Source organism: Heteronotia binoei, chromosome 2 (assembly GCF_032191835.1).
Source record: "Heteronotia binoei isolate CCM8104 ecotype False Entrance Well chromosome 2, APGP_CSIRO_Hbin_v1, whole genome shotgun sequence".
NCBI lineage: Eukaryota > Metazoa > Chordata > Lepidosauria > Squamata > Gekkonidae > Heteronotia > Heteronotia binoei.
Genome location: NC_083224.1, coordinates 796,743 through 815,639, shown reverse-complemented (window position 1 = coordinate 815,639; position 18,897 = coordinate 796,743). Strand labels below are relative to the sequence as shown.

General features: G+C 50.9%; 1 protein-coding gene across 1 annotated transcript in view; it reads left to right on the top strand.

Moving 5' to 3' along the window:
• Positions 1 to 16,922, top strand: part of SLC12A5 (solute carrier family 12 member 5) — a 107,344-nt gene extending 90,422 nt beyond the window's left edge. The window contains exons 18-23 of the mRNA XM_060263792.1: positions 212 to 407; positions 1,587 to 1,756; positions 1,872 to 2,003; positions 3,386 to 3,493; positions 11,360 to 11,482; positions 16,722 to 16,922. Coding sequence (XP_060119775.1) covers positions 212 to 407; positions 1,587 to 1,756; positions 1,872 to 2,003; positions 3,386 to 3,493; positions 11,360 to 11,482; positions 16,722 to 16,922 — 930 coding nt within the window. The remainder of the gene's footprint in view (positions 1 to 211; positions 408 to 1,586; positions 1,757 to 1,871; positions 2,004 to 3,385; positions 3,494 to 11,359; positions 11,483 to 16,721) is intronic.
• Positions 16,923 to 18,897: the final 1,975 nt, after the last annotated feature.

The following is an 18,897-nucleotide window of genomic DNA, read 5'->3' as shown; positions in this document are numbered from 1 at the left end:
TTGCAAACCAGGCCGTTGTTCTGAGCTCTCTGTAGGGGCCAGATGTAGCAAAGAGCCAAGAATCACTCGGGATCTTCCCACTGACCCCACCCCCAGCTGCACAGGTGTTGCTTTGGCGGGGTGGTGGGGTTCCAGGTGCTGAAAGGTGCAGTGTTGGGAGGCGTCTCTCTCTCTCTCGGGATGCTGAGCACGGATGTCCCTCTCTCCCCAGTCCATCCGGAGGCAAATGGAGGCCGAGAAAGTGAAGGGCTTCTGCCACGTGGTGACCTCGTCCAACGTGCGGGATGGCATGTCCCACCTTATCCAGGCCAGTGGCCTCGGGGGCCTGCAACACAACACCGTGCTGGTCGGATGGCCACGCAACTGGCGCAGCAAAGAGGACCACCAGACCTGGAGGAACTTCATTGGTATGTTCTGGGAGGGGCTGAGGGGGCTGCTGGGAGGGGGGCAGGAGGGAGGGGGCGGGACGCAGCAGCCAGGCCTTTCCAGGAGACTTCTGGACAGGGGGGAAGCACCATGTAGGGCCCAAATACCATTTCAGTCTAGGGTTGCCAAGTCCAATGCAAGAAATATCTGGGGACTTTGGGGGTGGAGCCAGGAGACATTAGGGGTGCAGCCAAGATCAAGGCTGTGACAAGCATAATTGAACTCCAAAGGGAGTTCTGGCCACCTTTTCAATTCCTTCCTTCCATAGGAAATAATGAAGGATAGGGGCACCTTCTTTGGGAGCTCATAGAATTGGACCCCCTGGTCCAAACGTTTTGAAACTTGGGGGGAATTTTGGGGAAGGGCACTAGATGCTATACTGTAAATTTGCTGCCTCTACCCCAAAAAACAGCCCCTCCAGAGCCCCAGATACCCGCAGATCAATTCTCCATGATTTTCTATGGGAATAAATCTCCATAGGGAATAATAGAGTTCCCAGCAGACATTTCCCTCCCCTCCCCTGAAGCGGGGGGAGGGCCTCCAAACCGGGGGATCCCCTGCCCCCACCTGGGGATTGGCAACCCTCTTTCAGTCACTCCCTGTGTGTCACCGTATGGGTGGGCAGGGCCACAGGTTTGCCACAGAGAACACGCCCCTTCCGGGGATCTCTTCCTCCCCTCGTCTCTCCTTTGCCCCCTTCAGGCAGGGCCAGAATAACGAACATGCCAAATAGGCCCCATGCCTTTAGGGGCCGCGGCCGGTTTGCCTCTCTCTGCTTCTCCCCCCGCAGCTTTGTCAAAGGGGCTTTGGAGAAGGGGCCTGCAGGAGACATTAGGAGATAATTTGCAAGAGGGGCCCTGAGATTTCGACTGCGCAGGTGTTGCTTTGCTCTAATATACCACTCAAGTGGTGTATTAGTATTGATATATTAGTATTCTTGTATTTTTTTTATTGTGATATATTTTCTCTTTGGTGAGATATCTGGTCTGTCATGGGGATGGGGACGGTGGCAAGCCACCCCAAAACGTGGGGCTTGGGGGGCAATTCCCCACCCCTGAGCTGCCCTCCCAAGGTCTGTGTTCCTGAGTGGGGAATGGACAGATATTCTCCCCTCCCCTCCCCGGCTGGGCTGTCTTGACTCTCTTATCATTGGCCCACAGAGCTGGTGCGCGAGACCACAGCTGGCCACATGGCACTGCTGGTGGCCAAAAACGTGGCCATGTTCCCGGCCAACTCTGAGCGCTTCTCAGAGAGCTACATCGACGTCTGGTGGATTGTGCACGACGGGGGGATGCTGATGCTGCTTCCGTTCCTGCTTCGGCAGCACAAGGTGAGTCCCAGGGGTGGGGGGAGGGCGGGGGAGGGGCCCGGAGGGAGGGAGGCTTCTGGACTGGCCCCACGGGGGGTCAACACCTGTCCTCAGGGCCCCTTCTGCTCGCCCGCAGGTGTGGCGCAAGTGCAAGATGAGGATCTTCACGGTGGCCCAGATGGACGACAACAGCATCCAGATGAAGAAGGACCTGACCACCTTCCTGTACCACCTCCGCATCACCGCCGAAGTGGAAGTGGTGGAGATGGTAGGCGGCGTGGAAGGGGGGGAGCCAGGGCCACCCCCACCCACCGGGGGGGCCCAGCAGTTCCCCCCCCCTCCACACACAGATGCTCGTGGAGAGGGCAGAAGGCATGATGGGGTGCCTGGCCTCTGTTCCGGGGTTGCGTTCAGCAGGGTGGTCCTTTCAAAAGTCATTCTTCATCAGCTGCCCCCACCCCCAGGAAGTGTGTCAGCTGCTGGCTGGCACTTGCATCTTCAACTTCCTGCCTGGCTCCTCCAAGGCAAAGTGGGCGGGTCCATTCCTCCCCTTCCAACTTCTCTTGGAGCCTCCTGGTCCCCTTTGGTGGAGGCCAGGGCTTTTGTGCAGCAGGAACTCCTTTGCCTATTAGGCCGCACCCCCTGATGTAGGCAATCCTCCAAGAGTTTACAGGAGGCCCTGGACGAAGAGCCCTATAAGCTCCTGGAGGATTGGCTACATCAGGGGGCGTGGCCTAATACGCAAAGGAGTTCTTGCTACAACAAAAGCCCTGGTGGAGACGGTACCAGACCAGCTGTTTTTCTTGATTGGTGCATCTGAGCTTCAGAGAATGGCCAACTGCTGTGAAGGGCTTAGCCCTGGAGGAAGTGATGCAAACAGATACCTGTCATGGGGCTGGGGAAATGCCTAAGGAACAACTACAGAGAAAACGTGTTAAATAACGCTACAATTTTGTGAAGCTGCATGACTGTGAGAATGTGTTAATTGGGACCCCGAAAAAGAAAAGCTTCTTGTATAATTAGACCAAAAAAGTCTTGTACAATTCAACCAATAGAATTACCCTTAAGTGGAATGAGACTGCCTGATGAAGGGCTATGCTTCGAAACGCACTAAGACGTCCAGAAACCGCCTTGTATATCTCAGGAGGCTTCGGTCTATCAGATTACATCTAATTTGGGAACGTTGCCAGCAAAATACCTGGAAGAAGATTTTCTGCCACATTTCAAGGGCGTTGTTTATCGCTGAGCCTTTTGGACTTTTGAGACTTGTCATTTGTTTGTTATGTTATGTTGATATTGTATAAATATTATTTGCGTGATCGAGTAGCAATATTTAACACAGTTTCCCTGTAGTTGTTCTTTAGGCATTTCATTACAGTGTTTCCCTTCCTTTTCATTCATGGGCTGGGGAAAGGCATGGGCACAAAGCGTTGAGCGGGGAGGGAAGGAAACGGGGAGGGGAGCTCCGTTCAGGCTGTGTCACTCAGCCGTTTTCCTTGGCAGCCATGAGGGTGAGACACAGGCTCTTTCTTGAATCAAGAGGCACGCAAGGAGCTCTCCTGGTCCAGCACAGGTTTCTATTCCTTGCCCCGGCACTGACCGGACACCCGCTGACCACCCTCTCTTCTTCCCACCCTCCCTGGTCTGCAGCATGAGAGCGACATCTCTGCCTATACCTATGAGAAGACCCTGGTGATGGAACAGAGGTCCCAGATCCTGAAGCAGATGCACCTCACCAAGACAGAGCGAGAACGAGAGGTAAGGTTGACCCCCCCGCCCCCCGCACAGCTGTCTGGACCTCCAAGACTAAGGGCTCCTACAATGCATCTCATGTTCTAGCAGCACATCCTCCCTCCCTCCAGGAGCCACACAATTCTTCACACTAAGCTTGTCCTCATAACACCCTTCAAAGTGGGCTAGACAGAGAGGGGCTGGCCAAAGACTTTGGTGCAGCCTTTCCAAGGAGCTACAGACTGCTGGCAGGAAAAGCTGTCTGTGAAAGAAGCCCCCTTATCCTGGCTGGACCAGCTTTCCCCATCTTGCAAGAAGATCTTGTTGGATCACAGGCAGTCTGCATGCCTGTGATCCAACATTCAAAGTTTGGGTTCAGGATATTTATTTATTTTGTTGAAAGCATTTTTAAGCTCTGTTCCCACCCAGCTTAGGGTCCCCAAGGAGATGAACAATAAAAGCATTAAAGCAAGCTTAAAATGTATAGAGATGTATTGACACACAAGACAGGTTCATTTAAATTACTTATGTGCAAAAATGGGAGCCCTTAGGCAGAGTTCTGCTCTCTCTCTTTCTCTCTCCCTCTGCCTTTTCCTTTCCTTTCCTCTCCTAGTCCACGCTCTTCTTTACACTTCTGTTCCCATCTTCATCCCACAGCAATCTTCACTTAGGATTTTTTCTCTCGGTCTTTTCAGCAGCATCCCAAAACAACCGGACATATTTAGCCTTGATCCCCACCAGAGAATTCCCAGTTAAACAAAAGAAGAGAGGCCCTTTGGTTAGGTGAATTATAGAGTTCCATTCCTTTGGGATCTTGGGAGGTCAGAAAAATCTCACAGCCGTCCCAAGTCTGTACTCCCTGGTGCTGCTGCTCCTGCCCCTTACTCCCTCTTGGAGCCTGGGTAGTAACTGCTGCCACCAGCAAATGAGACAGTATCTCATGCTGGACAGATTTGCACATCTAGCACCTTTTCCCAGCCTTGCTGTTTAGAGGCTTCATCTGGTTGTCATGTTCCCAGCCAACTCCGAGCGCTTCTCAGACTTCCATCTCCCACTTTTCTCCTTCAAGTGGTCACAGGGTGATCTGACACACTTTGCAGTCTGACCTGTCATCACACTCCAGAAGTGGGGAGCTGTTCCGCTGCCCCTCCAATTTACTACCTTTCAGATAGCAGGACCAAATAGCCACAGCATGTTTACGGAGATCAGGCACAATACGGAGAGCAGGCAGGCAGCTTACAAGACATGATAGATATACCATGATATACCAATAAAATACAATTAATACAATAAAATACAGTTAAATACAGGTTTGTAAATTTAAGTTAAATAAATACCATATTTTTCGCACCATAAGACGCACTTCCCCCCCCCCCAAAAAAAAGTGGGGGGGAAAGTGTGAGCTCTTCCTTTCAAGGGAAGCTTTTCTTCTCTTCTCCAAGCTGAATTTATCCATTCAGGTGGTGTCTGGAGAGGCCATGGATACATTTTCTCAATAAATAAATCTTCCTACATTTCCCAGACACCCAGCCTGCTGCAGTCATCTTCCCCGGAACTCTTTCCAGGTTGACTACATCCCCCTCACAAAGGAGACCCCCTTATGCCACCTGAGGTCTGACTAGCCCTGAGCGGATCTGTCACTTCTTCTCGCTTGGCTACTATGTTTTTAGAAATGCAGCTAAAAATGGCATCAATCCTCTTTGTAGATGTCTCACACTGAAGACTCATGTTCAGCTTGTCATCAGCTGAACTCCCAAGATCCTTTGCCACACTAGTTGCTCCCCCGCCCCTTCTATCCCTGCATCTGATCCCTTTTTTCTTTGCCTAGAGGGTTTGTCTCTATTGTTTTACGTTTTTAAATTTCATCCTTTGTTTCCAGCCTTCTGCCATCTGGAATTTCATTCCCATCCTTTAAGATGCCAAAAGCCCTGACCTGGATAGCCCATGCAAGCATAGACGGCTTCAAGAGGGGATTGGATAAATATCTGGAGCAGAGGTTCATCAGTGGCTATGAGCCACAGCGTATTGTTGAAACTCTCTGTCTGGGGCAGTGATGCTCTGTATTCTTGGTCCTTGTGGAGGGGGGAACAGTGGGAGGGCTTCTAGTGCCCAGGCTCCACTGATGGACCTCCTGATGGCACCTGGGGTTTTTTTGGCCACTGTGAGACACAGAGCATTGGACTGGATGGGCCATTGGCCTGATGCAGCATGGCTTCTCTTATGTTCTTATGTCTGGGGCAGTGATGCTCTGTCTTTTTGGTGCTTGTGGAGGGGGGCAGTGCGAGGGCTTCTAGTGTCCTGGCCCCACTGATGGACCTCCTGATAACACCTGCGGGTTTTTTGGCCACTGTGTGACACAGAGTGTTGGACTGGATGGGCCACTGGCTGGATCCAGCATGACTTCTCTTATGTTCTTATAGATGGAACTCTCTCTCTGGGGCAGTGATGCTCTGTATTCTTGGTGCTTGGGGCACAGTGGGAGGGCTTCTAGTGTCCTGGCCCCACTGGTGGACCTCCTCATGGCACCTTTTTTTTGGGGCCACTGTGTGACACAGAGTCTTGGACTGGGTGGCCCATTGGCCTGATCCAACATGGCTTTTCTTATGGTTCATCTAGCCCAGCCTCCTGTCTCATACAGTGGCCAACCAGTTCCTCTGGAGGGCCAACAACAGGGCAGAGAGGCCGAGGCCTTCCCCTGGGAAGAACATCACAAGGACCCTGCTGGATCAGACCAGTGAGGGTCCATCTAGTCCAGCCTCCTGTCTCATACAGTGGCCAGCCAGTTCCTCTGGAGGGCCAACAACAGAGCAGAGAGGCCAAGATTTTTGCCTGATGTTGCCTCCCAGCACTGGCATTGAGAGGTTTGCTGCCTCTGACTGTGGAGGTTTTCTTTAGTCACCACAGCTGGTAGCCATTGACAGACCTCTAAGAAAGGGCCACAAGAACTCGTCACTGATGCAACCCTTCCTGCCCTCCTTCTCATGAACTGCCTAATTCACAGAATCAGTATTGAACATAAGAGAAGCCATGTTGGATCAGGCCAATGGCCCATCCAGTCCAACAGTTTGTGCCATATAAGAACATAAGAGAAGCCCTGTTGGATCAGGCCAATGGCCCCTCCAGTCCAACACTCTGTGTCACATAAGAACATAAGAGAAGCCCTGTTGGATCAGGCCAATGGCCCCTCCAGTCCAACACTCTGTGTCACATAAGAACATAAGAGAAGCCCTGTTAGATCAGGCCAAAGGCCCATCCAGTCCAACACTCTGTGTCACATAAGAACAGAAGAGAAGCCCTGTTGGATCAGGCCAATGGCCCCTCCAGTCCAACACTCTGTGTCACATAAGAACATAAGAGAAGCCATGTTGGATCAGGCCAATGGCCCCTCCAGTCCAACACTCTGTGTCACATAAGAACATAAGAGAAGCCCTGTTAGATCAGGCCAAAGGCCCATCCAGTCCAACACTCTGTGTCACATAAGAACATAAGAGAAGCCCTGTTAGATCAGGCCAGTGGCCCATCCAGTCCAACACTCTGTGTCACATAAGAACATAAGAGAAGCCCTGTTGGGTCAGGCCAATGGCCCATCCAGTCCAACACTCTGTGTCACATAAGAACATAAGAGAAGCCCTGTTGGGTCAGGCCAATGGCCCATCCAGTCCAACACTCTGTGTCACAGAAGAACATAAGAGAAGCCCTGCTGGATCAGGCCAATGGCCCATCTATTCCAACACTCTGTGTCACAGAAGAACATAAGAGAAGCCCTGTTGGATCAGGCCAGTGGCTCCTCCATTCCAACACTCTGTGTCACATAAGAACATAAGAGAAGCCCTGTTGGATCAGGCCAATGGCACATCCAGTCCAACACTCTGTGTCACATAAGAACATAAGAGAAGCCCTGTTGGGTCAGGCCAATGGCCCATCCAGTCCAATGCTCTGTGTCACACAGTGGCCAAAAAACCCAGTGTCATCAGGAAGTTCATCGGTGGGGCCACGACACTAGAAGCTCTCCCACTGTTTCCCCCCCAAGCACCAAGAATACAGAGCATCACTGCCCCAGAGAGTTCCAACAATACACTTTGGCTAATAGCCACTGATGGACCTCTGCTCCATATGTTTATCCTTTTTTCATCTCCGGCGGGTATGGCAGCTTTTCTGGAGCATGATGACTTAGTTATGGTGATCCATGCTACGGTCACCTCGAGAATAGATCACTGTAATGCCCTCTACATGGGGCCTGACTTGGAGTCTACAGCTAGCGCAGAACGCTGCAGCATGGCTGTTGAAGAAAAAGAAGAAGATATTGGATTTATATCCCGCCCTCCACTCCGAAGAGTCTCAGAGCGGCTCACAATCTCCTTTACCTTCATCCCCCACAACAAACACCCTGTGAGGTGGGTGGGGCTGGAGAGGGCTCTCACAGCAGCTGCCCTTTCAAGGACAACTTCTGCCAGAGCTCTGGCTGACCCAAGGCCATTCCAGCAGGTGCAAGTGGAGGAATGGGGAATCGAACCCGGTTCTCCCAGATAAGAGTCCACACACTTAACCACTACACCAAACTGATGGAGCTTCCTAGATGGGAGCACATTTGGCCAGTGCTGAAAGAGCTGCAAAAGCTGCCTATTGTGTTCTGAGTTCGTTTCAAGGTGTCGGTTATGACCTTTAAAGCCCTTTATTGTCGAGGGCCCGCCTATCTACAGGACTGCCTTTTTCCGAACGTTCCCCAGAGAGCACTGCGTTCAGGGACACAAAATCTATTGTCCATCCCCGTACCAAAGGAAGCCAGGCTATGCTCTACATGGGCTAGGCCTTTTTCAGTGGTGGCACCAGAAATGTGGAACGCCCTTCCAGAGGCCTTAAGGGCCCTGCGGGATCTTCCACAATTCCACAGGGCCTGTAAGACAGAACTGTTTTGACAGGCCTCAACATCTGAATCCGGGAGAGAACCACCACCTCACCACTGAGGAGCTATGAATATCATGGGATCATTAACAGAAAAAAGGAAGATCACACCATATTAAGTGTATAGCACCACAAAATGTTTTAAATGCATTTTCTTGGTTTTAAAGTGTTTTATATAATTGATTGTAAGCCGCCCTGAGTCCACTTGCAGAGAGGGCGGGATATAAAAGGGAAGTAATAAATAAGAGCCAGTTTGGTGTAGTGGTTAAGTGTGTGGACTCTTATCTGGGAGAACCGGGTTTGATTCCCCACTCCTCCACTTGCACCTGCTGGAATGGCCTTGGGTCAGCCATAGCTCTGTCCTTGAAAGGGCAGCTGCTGTGAGAGTCCTCTCAGCGCCACCCACCTCACAGGGTGTTTGTTGTGGGGGAGGAAGGTAAAGGAGATTGTGAGCCGCTCTGAGACTCTTCGGAGTGGAGGGCAGGATATAAATCCAATATCTTCATCTACCTCACAGGGTGTTTGTTGTGGGGGAGGAAGGTAAAGGAGATTGTGAACCGCTCTGAGACTCTTCGGAGTGGAGGGCAGGATATGAATCCAATATCTTCATCTACCTCACAGGGCGTCTGTTGTGGGGGAGGAAGGTAAAGGAGATTGTGAGCTGCTCTGAGACTCTTCGGAGTGGAGGGGGGGATATAAATCCAATATCTTCTTCTTCTAATAATAATAATAAACAAATAAATATGTTTATGCTGTCAGAGGGCCATCTAGCCTCTGCTTAAAAACCTCCCAAGCAGGAGACCCCCCCACCTTCCGAGGAGGAAGCCTGTTCCGTTGAGGAACCTGAGGCATATTGAGCGAGCATTGGCTACTGCTCACCTTGGGCCAGCCACACACCCTCCACCTAACTTAGCTTGCTTGATGCTGACCACAGTATTACAAGAGTGGATAATACCTTAAGCATGTTTTATTTTAGGTTTTTTTAAAGAATGTTTGTTTGCCTGTATATCCAAATAGGCAGCCATGTTGGTCTGAAGTAGTAGAACAAAATAGGAGTCGATTGCACCTTTAAGACCAGCTTAGTTTTATTCAGAACATCAGCTTTGGTGTGCCTGCACACTTCTTCAGACGAGGAATGAGGTACAGTAAGCAGAGCCACATATAGCTGGTGGGGTTCGGAATGCCAAGTGGCACAAAGTTAAAAACCAGTAGCTGAATAGCAAAATTAACAAATTCAGAAAACCTTTGATCTGGGTTGAATTAGCGTGGGAAACCATAAAACAGTAATGTCAGAATGTGAGAATGCCTGTTAATTATTCTATTGCTAATAAACCTGGGTCAAAAAGAAAGCATTTCTTTCCCAGAAGTTTTTCCTGTCCAACTAATTTACCTTTTAACATGTAACAAATATATACATCATTCTAGTTTGACATTAAAATATAGTGGAAGATGGGTTTAGTATATGTAATGAGATAAACAGCCAATATCCCTAGTTTGAGTATGTCAATACGAAAGCGTTATTCCGATACACTATCCTAAAAGAGAAATACATTGGAATACTGTGGATATATCGCCCTACTTGATGAAAGTGGGTTTAGTATATGTCTCTCTCTCTCGGCTTGACTTCGCGAACGAAGATTTAAGAAGGGTGCAGTAGTCCACGTCTGCTGCAGGCTCGCTGGTGGCTGACAAGACCAATGCGGGACAGGCAGATCCGGCCACAGTGGCTGCAGGGAAAAGTCTGATTTGGGGTTGGTGCTGTAGCAGTGCGATTCCTCCTCAATCTCCTTTTGTCCTCAAGACCAGCTATGCGTGCGTTCTCAAAGGAAGAGACAGCCTGGTGGATGGTGTGCCTCCATGCTTTGCGATCTGAGGCTTGGTCAGACCACTGGTGATGGTTGATGCGACAGGTGCTAAGGGATTAGTATATGTAATGAGAAAAAAAAAACACAACATCTCTGTTCAGTCCTGTGTCCTTTATAAAGTTTATATTTCCACTACATGGCATTGCATTTTATGACGCACATAAAATGGGGGAGGGATAGTGGCGCAGTGGTAGAGCATCTGCTTGGGAAGCAGAAGGTCCCAGGTTCAATCCCCAGCATCTCCAACTAAAAAGGTCCAGGCAAATAGGTGTGAAAAACCTCAGCTTGAGACCCTGGAGAGCCGCTGCCAGTCTGAGTAGACAATACTGACTTTGATGGACCCAGGGTCTGATTCAGTAGAAGGCAGCTTCATATGTTCATATGTAAGCAGAAGGTCCCAGGTTCAATCCCCGGCATCTCCAACTAAAAAGGGTCCAGGCAAGTAGGCGTGAGAAACCTCAGCTTGAGACCCTGGAGAGCCACTGCCAGTCTGAGTAGACAAGACTGATTCTGATGGACCCAGGAGGGTCTGATTCAGTAGAAGGCAGCTTCAGATGTTCACATAGTTCGGCCCGACAAGGTCTCCCTTGTGTCAGATCCGGCCCTCATAAAAATGAGTTTGACACCCTTGAGTCCTAGCTGACCTCACAGCGTTGTTGTGAGGAGAAGAGGAGAAGAAGAGAAGCGGTGGGGCGGTGGGAATGGAGAGCCAGTTTGGCGTAGTGGTTAAATACATGGATCTTATGCTCCACTCTCCACTCCTCCACATGCACCTGCTGGAGTGACCCTGAGTCAGTCACAGTTCTTCAAAGAGCTGTTCTGCTCAAGAGCAGTTCTTGGAGAGCTCTCTCAGCCCCACCTACCTACCAGAGTGTCTGTTGTGAGGAGGGGAAGGGAAAGGAGATTGGAAGCCCCTCTGAGACTCCCAAGTGAAGGGCGAGGGATAAATGCAATCTCTTCATCTTCTAAATGAAGTAAATAAATAAAACATTGTATTTGAACACGGGGGCTCCAGTTAGCCATGGTGGCTCCAGTCCTCGGGTTGGAATCCCTCCGTCCCAGTCCGCCACGGCAGGTATCCATTGCAGCTGTTTATCACCCGCCTCTTTCCCCCTCTGCCTTCCAGATCCAGAGCATCACCGATGAGTCACGTGGCTCCATTCGGCGCAAGAATCCAACCAACACGCGACTGCGGCTCAGTGTCCCCGAAGAGCAGGTGGGAGACAGCGAGGAGAAGCCTGAGGAAGAGGTGAGGGTGCTCATGTGGCTGGCACGGGTATGCGTGTGTGTAGGAGAAGCCATTTCTGGCCCAGGTGAAAAGCAAGAGATGGCACCAGAGGCAGGGTCTTTACCAGCTGCCAATGAATCAGTAATGAACCGTGCGTGACCATGGGCAGGGGTGGAGTTCTAACAGGAACTCCTTTGCATATTAGGCCACACACCTCTGATGGAGCCAATCCTCCAAGAGCTTAAGAACATAAGAGAAGCCATGTTGGATCAGGCCAGTGGCCCCTCCAGTCCAACACTTCGTGTCACATAAGAACATAAGAGAAGCCCTGTTGGATCAGGCCAATGGCCCATCCAGTCCAACACTCTGTGTCACATAAGAACATAGGAGAAGCCCTGTTGGATCAGGCCAATGGCCCCTCCAGTCCAACACTCTGCGTCACATAAGAACATAAGAGAAGCCCTGTTGGATCAGGCCAATGGCCCCTCATGTCCAACACTCTGTGTCACATAAGAACATAAGAGAAGCCCTGTTGGATCAGGCCAATGGCCCATCCAGTCCAACACTCTGTGTCACATAAGAACATAAGAGAAGCCCTGTTGGATCAGGCCAGTGGCCCATCCAGTCCAACACTCTGTGTCACATAAGAACATAAGAAAAGCCCTGTTGGATCAGGCCAATGGCACATCCAGTCCAACACTCTGTGTCACACATAAGAACATAAGAGAAGCCATGTTGGATCAGGCCAATGGCCCATCCAGTCCAACACTCTGTGTCACACATAAGAACATAAGAGAAGCCCTGTTGGATCAGGCCAGTGGCCCCTCCAGTCCAACACTCTGTGTCACATAAGAACATATGAGAAGCCCTGTTGGATCAGGCCAGTGGCCCCTCCAGTCCAGCACTCTGTGTCACATAAGAACATAAGAGAAGCCCTGTTGGATCAGGCCAGTGGCCCCTCCAGTCCGTGTCACATAAGAACATAAGAGAAGCCCTGTTGGATCAGGCCAGTGGCCCCTCCAGTCCAACGCTTTGTGTCACATAAGAACATAAGAGAATCCCTGTTGGATCAGGCCAATGGCCCATCCAGTCCAACACTCTGAGTCACATAAGAATATAAGAGAAGCCATGTTGGATCAGGTCAATGGCCCATCCAGTCCAACACTCTGTGTCACATAAGAACATAAGAGAAGCCATGTTGGATCAGGCCAATGCCCATCCAGTCCAACACTCTGTGTCACATAAGAACATAAGAGAAGCCCTGTTGGATCAGGCCAATGGCCCATCCAGTCCAACACTCTGTATCACACAGTGGCCAAGCTAAAGAGCCTTGTAAGCTCTTGGAGGATTGGCTACATCAGGGGGTGTGGCCTAATATGCAAATCAGCTTCTGCTAGAATTCCACCCCTGACTATGGGCATCACAGATCTGGCTTCTGGTTACGTGATTTGGGCAGCTCCGTGGTGTGGACTAACAGATGTCATGAATTTTGCTGCAAGTATGTTCAATAGTCACATTTACGGCAATTGGCTGTGTTGATTCGACCTAAAATGATCTATTTGGTTCATACCTGAAAGACTTGGACACCCATCGAACAGGTTTGCATTAGATTTTTTCAAATGTTCCAAAACTCTACGAATGGAAATAGATTGGCAGCATTAATGTCGCTAAGTCTCGGATGAACACTGAACAGTGGGAGTTTTTTTAAAGACAGCATTTATCATATATCTAATTCTGAACCACACCACAGAGAGTGTGATTAATACGGCCGCAAAACATAGCTAGGGACAGATGGGGGTGGAATTTCTGTACAAACCTGCAGATCTGCAGAAAAATCGGGGGGGGGGGATGCATCAAGGGATTAAAACTCCCCTAAATAATAGAAATAATGCACGTAACTTAAGAATAAAGAACTCCCACTGAGCTCTTAAGGGCAATTTTGGAGGTTGCTAGGCAACCACAGCATTATTGCTGAGCCTTCCAAGCTCAGGTTTCTGTAACATGGAAAAGGTCCTAGACCCCTCCTGTTATGTCCCCTGACGGAAGAGGACTTGCCAGGGACAGCTGGAGATTCAATACCCACATAGCTGGACCTGGACTTGTGGTGGCCACTGTGTACCCCATATCAGGGGTGTCAAACATGCAGTTGGGGGGCCAAATCAGGCCCCCTGAGGTCTCCTATCAGGTCCCTGAGCAACTGGCTGTCATCTGCTCCCTTCTCTCTCTCTCTCTTGCTTCCTTCTGCATCATAGCTTGCTTTGCCAGGCTTGCTCAATTGCACACAAGCTACAGAGCAAAACCTCTATTTTCTCCATTGGCTGAGGCTCCTCCCTTGGGGAGGAATAGCTTACTTTGCCAGGCTCCTCAATCACACAGCAGAGCTACTGAGCCAAGCCTCTCTTCCTTCTACTGACTGAGGCTTCCCGCCCACCCTTCCCTGGGGAAGGAAGGAAAGAGCCGGAGCTTCCTTTGCCCAGTTCCCTGGATCCCATGGGAGAAAAGAAAGAAAGCACCTTTATTTATGTATTGATTCCTCGCATTTATATCCTGCCCTCCCCACCGAAGCAGGCTCAGGGCGGCTAACAACAATCAAACCTGATCAATAGAACAGTAAGCAAACAATTAAAATTAACAATCATTACCAATTAAACAATTTATAACAGTGTAAAAAATTTTTAATCAATTTTTGGTGCTAGTGTTGGTACCATTACATTCAGCGATGTTGTAGCTCAACTAAAGGCCGGTTGAAATAGAACTGTTTTACAGGCCTTGCAGAACTGGGCAAGGTCCCGCAAGGCCCTTACAACTTCTGGGGGTTGGTTCCACCAGTGGGGGGCCGCAATTGAGAAGGCTCTTTCTCTGGTAACCTTCACTCTTGCCTCCCTCAGCCCGGGGATTGACAGTAGATTCTGCGATCCAGATCTAAGTACCCTCTGGGGAATGTGGGGAGAGACGGTCCCTAAGGTAGACAGGTCCTCGACCATATAGGGCTTTAAAGGTAATAACCAGCATCTTGTAGCGAATCTAGAATACCATTGGCAGCCAGTGCAGTTCCCGCAGCCTTGGTTGTATGTGCTCCTGTACAGAGAGACCCAATAACAGCCTGGCTGCCGCGTTCTGCACCAACTGCAGTTTCCGGATCCGAGACAAGGGCAGCCCCATGTAGAGGGTATTACAGTAGTCTAGTCTCAAGGTGACCGTTGCATGGATCACAGCTGCTAGGTCGCTGCGCTCCGGGAAGGGGACCAACTGTCGTGCCCTCCTAAGGTGGAAAAAGGCGGATTTCGCAGTGGCTTCTATCTGGGCCTTTAAGACCAATGAGTGCTAACGTTTTAAGCATGTTTTAAGTTTTTTAAAAAATATATATTTGTGTTTGTCTGTGTTCTTTACGAAATTTATATCTCTGCTACCTAATCTTAAATAGGTACACACGGGGCCTGGACTGATCTAGCTCGGCCCAACCCAACACGACGCGGCCCCTCAAGGTCTCCTTTATGTGAGATCCGGCCCCCATAACAAACCGTTCGGCCCCTGCTGCACCGTGACTAGCCCAGCTGTGCAAACAGGAGCAGCTCAGCAATGGCTTCTGCACATGTAGACCTGGCTGGATGGCTGCAGCGGAGCCGATAAAAGCAGGCTGGCTGGTGGGTGGGAAGGAAGTAGGGAAAGGGGACAGACCAGGGGGGCTTTCAGGGAAGGAAAAGATAGCCCTTGGGCAGGACCCTGCTTATAAGCACTTCTTGCACTGTCTGCTTAGAGTCTTCTGCAGACTGGAGCTGCACTACAGCCAACGGGGAACAGAACTGCATTGAGCTGTGTGAGAAGGCACAGCTGTGAAAAGCTTATTCTGCTGCACAGTTAGAAAGAAATCCAGCAAATCCTCCTTCTGAACAGGCTGACAAACAGGCTAACAGTCTCAGCTGGGTCCCATGTTGGTCTGAAGCACAGGAGCAAAGTCCAAGTCCAGTGGGCACCTTCAAGTCCAGCAGTCTGATTCTGGGCATGCTTCCGTGGCAGTGAGTTCCACATGTTAATCACCCTTTGGGTGAAGAAGGACTTCCTTTTATCCGTTTTAACCTGACTGCTCAGCAATTTCATTGAATGCCCACGAGTTCTTGTATTGTGAGGAAGGGAGAAAAGGACTTCTTTCTCTACCTTCTCCATCCCATGTATATACTTGTAAACCTCTATCATGTCACCCCGCAGTTGACGTTTCTCCAAGCTAAAGAGTCCCAAGCATTTTAACCTTTCTTCATAGGGAAAATGTTCCAGCCCTTTAATCATTCTAGTTGCCCTTTTCTGCACTTTCTCCAATGCTATAATATCCTTTTTGAGGTGCAGTGACCAGATTTGCACACAGTATTCCAAATGAGACCGCACCATCGATTTATACAGGGGCGTTATGATACTGGCTGATTTGTTTTCAATTCCCTTCCTAATAATACCCAGCATGGCGTTGGCCTTTTTTATTGCAAACGCACACTGTCTTGACATTTTCAGTGAGTTATCGACCACGACCCCAAGATCTCTCTCTTGGTCAGTCTCTGCCAGTTCACAACCCATCAACTTCTATTTGTAGCTGGGATTCTTGACCCCAGTGTGCATTACTTTGCACTTGGCCACATTGAACCTCATCTGATAAAAGGAAGTACTTCTTCACCCAAAGGGTGATTAACATTTGGAATTCACTGCCACAGGAGGTGGTGGCGGCCACAAGCATAGCCACCTTCAAGAGGGGTTTAGATAAAAATATGGAGCAGAGGTCCATCAGTGGCTATTAGCCACAGTGTGTGTGTATATATAAAAAATTTTGCCACTGTGTGACACAGAGTGTTGGACTGGATGGGCCATTGGCCTGATCCAACATGGCTTCTCTTATGTTCTTAGTGCTTGGGGGCCATAGTAGGGGGCTTCTAGAGTTTTGGCCCCACTGGTAAATCTCCTTACCGCTCCTGTGCTCTGGCCACGATGTGACACAAAGTGTTGGACTGGATGGGCCATTGGCCTGATCCAGCATGGCTGTTCTTATGTCCTCTGCCTTGTGCTGAGACCAAGCCACACGATCCCTTTCTGCTATTGGCTGCAGGCGGCTGGGACCGTGGGCCGGAGGGGAAAAGGGGACCTGATCTTAAGGCTCAGAGGAGGCAGAGCAGAGTTGCAGGTGGAGGTGTGCTTGAGTGCGGACTGGGGGGGTTGCCCAAGGAGAGCCACAGCTGGGTCCGCGCACAGCCCCCCCACTCTCTGTCTCGTGCCCCAACAGGTGCAGCTGATCCATGACAAAACCGCCACGGCCTTCTCAAGTAGCTCTCAGTCGCCAGGCGAGGAAGCGGAGACAGAACCTGAGGCAGCCCCCGAGAAGGTGCACCTCACCTGGACGAAGGACAAGGTGGCAGAGAAGAACAAGGCCAAAAGCCCCGTGAGCCCTGAAAGCATCAAAGATTTCTTCAGCATGAAGCCGTGAGTCTCCCACCCCCCCGGGGCACCTGGCAGGTGGAGGGGAGGGGGGCAGCTGCGTCTGGTACGGCCTCTAGTCCCTCTGGCAGGAACGGGGGGCCTTGGGGGCAGAGGGGTGACCAAGAGCTGCGGGGTAGAGAGGAAGCCAGGAGCCAGGGAAGGGGGTCTTGCCCAAGGCATCAGCTCTTGGTCCCAGGCAGTGAATGACCTGCTCTCTCTCTTCTCCCCTTTGCCTGCCGCTGCCAGAGAGTGGGAGACGCTGTAAGTGTTTGCTTTGTGCTTGGCGAGAAGCGAGGGGGGCGGGGGGAGGTCCTTGCTGCTTCCGTAGCCACGGATTCCGTCTCGCCGCCGCGTTCCTCGGCCAACGCCTGGGCCGTGGGGAAGAGCTTCCGGGCTGCTGGGCTACCAACTCTGCCCCTGTCTCCTGCAGGAACCAGTCCAACGTGCGGCGGATGCACACGGCCGTCAGGCTGAACGAGGTGATTGTGAAGAAGTCCCAGGAGGCCAAGCTGGTGCTGCTCAACATGCCCGGCCCCCCCAGGAACCGGAAGGGGGATGAGAACTGTATCCTTCTTTCTTGCTCGTTGGCCAGGGGGGCATTTCTTAGACACAGGGCTGCCTCTGGCTTGGGGGCAAAGCTGTTGGTGGGAGCAGGCAAAACCCCCCTGCTGCAGGTCTGGCTGGAGGGACCCCTGGCTGGTTGGATTGCAGGACCTGAGGAGGGAGGGGAGGAGCCTGAAGCTGCCACTCAGCAGGCTCCAAGGAAGAGACAGTCCTTTGGCGGGTGGCAGATCACAGAGTGGCCACGGATGTCTGATGGCTCACGGCTGCACGGGCAGGAAATGGGGAATTGTTGAAGCCTGAGAAACTCTGTCTTACCAGACTTGGAGGAAGATGAGAAGACAGCATGAAAGCTGAGAGGGACAGTGAGGATGAAGTGAGGTGGGATCCCGGCTGAGCTGGCTGTTGACGAATGGAGTTGAAGGACCATATCAGGAAACACATTGTACTTTCCACTTCGTTAAGCAGAACCTGAGGTGCAAATGGGCATCGGCTTGTGACCACCATGGCTGGCTGGTGGAGTGAGCGTCTGGGGGGGTCACTGCAGGGAGCCATACGTGGGGGGGAAGGGTGACCGGTTGCAGACGGTTTTACAGGTTAAAAGCAGCATCTGGAACATGATTTATACTCTGAATCGGAGTCTCAGAGCGGCTTACAATCTCCTGTATCTTTTCCCCCCACAACACCCTATGAGGTGGGTGGGGATGAGAGTGCTCTCACAGCAGCTGCCCTTTCAAGGACAACACTGCAAGAGCTCTGGCTGACCCAAGGCCATTACAGCAGGTGCAAGTGGAGGCGTGGGGAAGAAGAATAATTGCAGATTTATACCCCGCCCTTCTCTCTGAATCAGAGTCTCAGAGCGGCTCACAATCTCCTATATCTTCTCCCCCCACAACAGACACCCTGTGAGGTGGGTGGGCCGAGAGAGCTCTCACAGCAGCTGCCCTTTCAAGGACAACTCCTGATAGCTATGGCTGACCCAAGGCCATTCCAGCAGGTGCAAGTGGAGGAGAGGGGAAGAAGAAGAATTGCAGATTTATACCCCGTCCTTCTCTCTGAATCAGAGACTCAGAGCAGCTTACAGTCTCCTATATCTTCTCGCCCCCACAACAGACACCCTGTGAGATGGGTGGAACTGAGAAAGCTCTCACAGCAGCTGCCCTTTCAAGGACAACCTCTGCCAGAGCTATGGCTGACCCAAGGCCATTCCAGCAGGTGCAAGTGGAGGAGTGGGGAATCAAACCCTGTTCCCCCAGATAAGACTCCACGCACTTAACCACTACACCAAACTGCTCTCTATGGGGGGAAAACAGGCAACCAGTGCAGAGCCTGGAGCGATGCATTTACAGTCCATGGATTTTGCTGGTCAATTTGCTGCTACATTTTAAATGGACTGGAACTTCCACGTCGTCTGGGGGAGC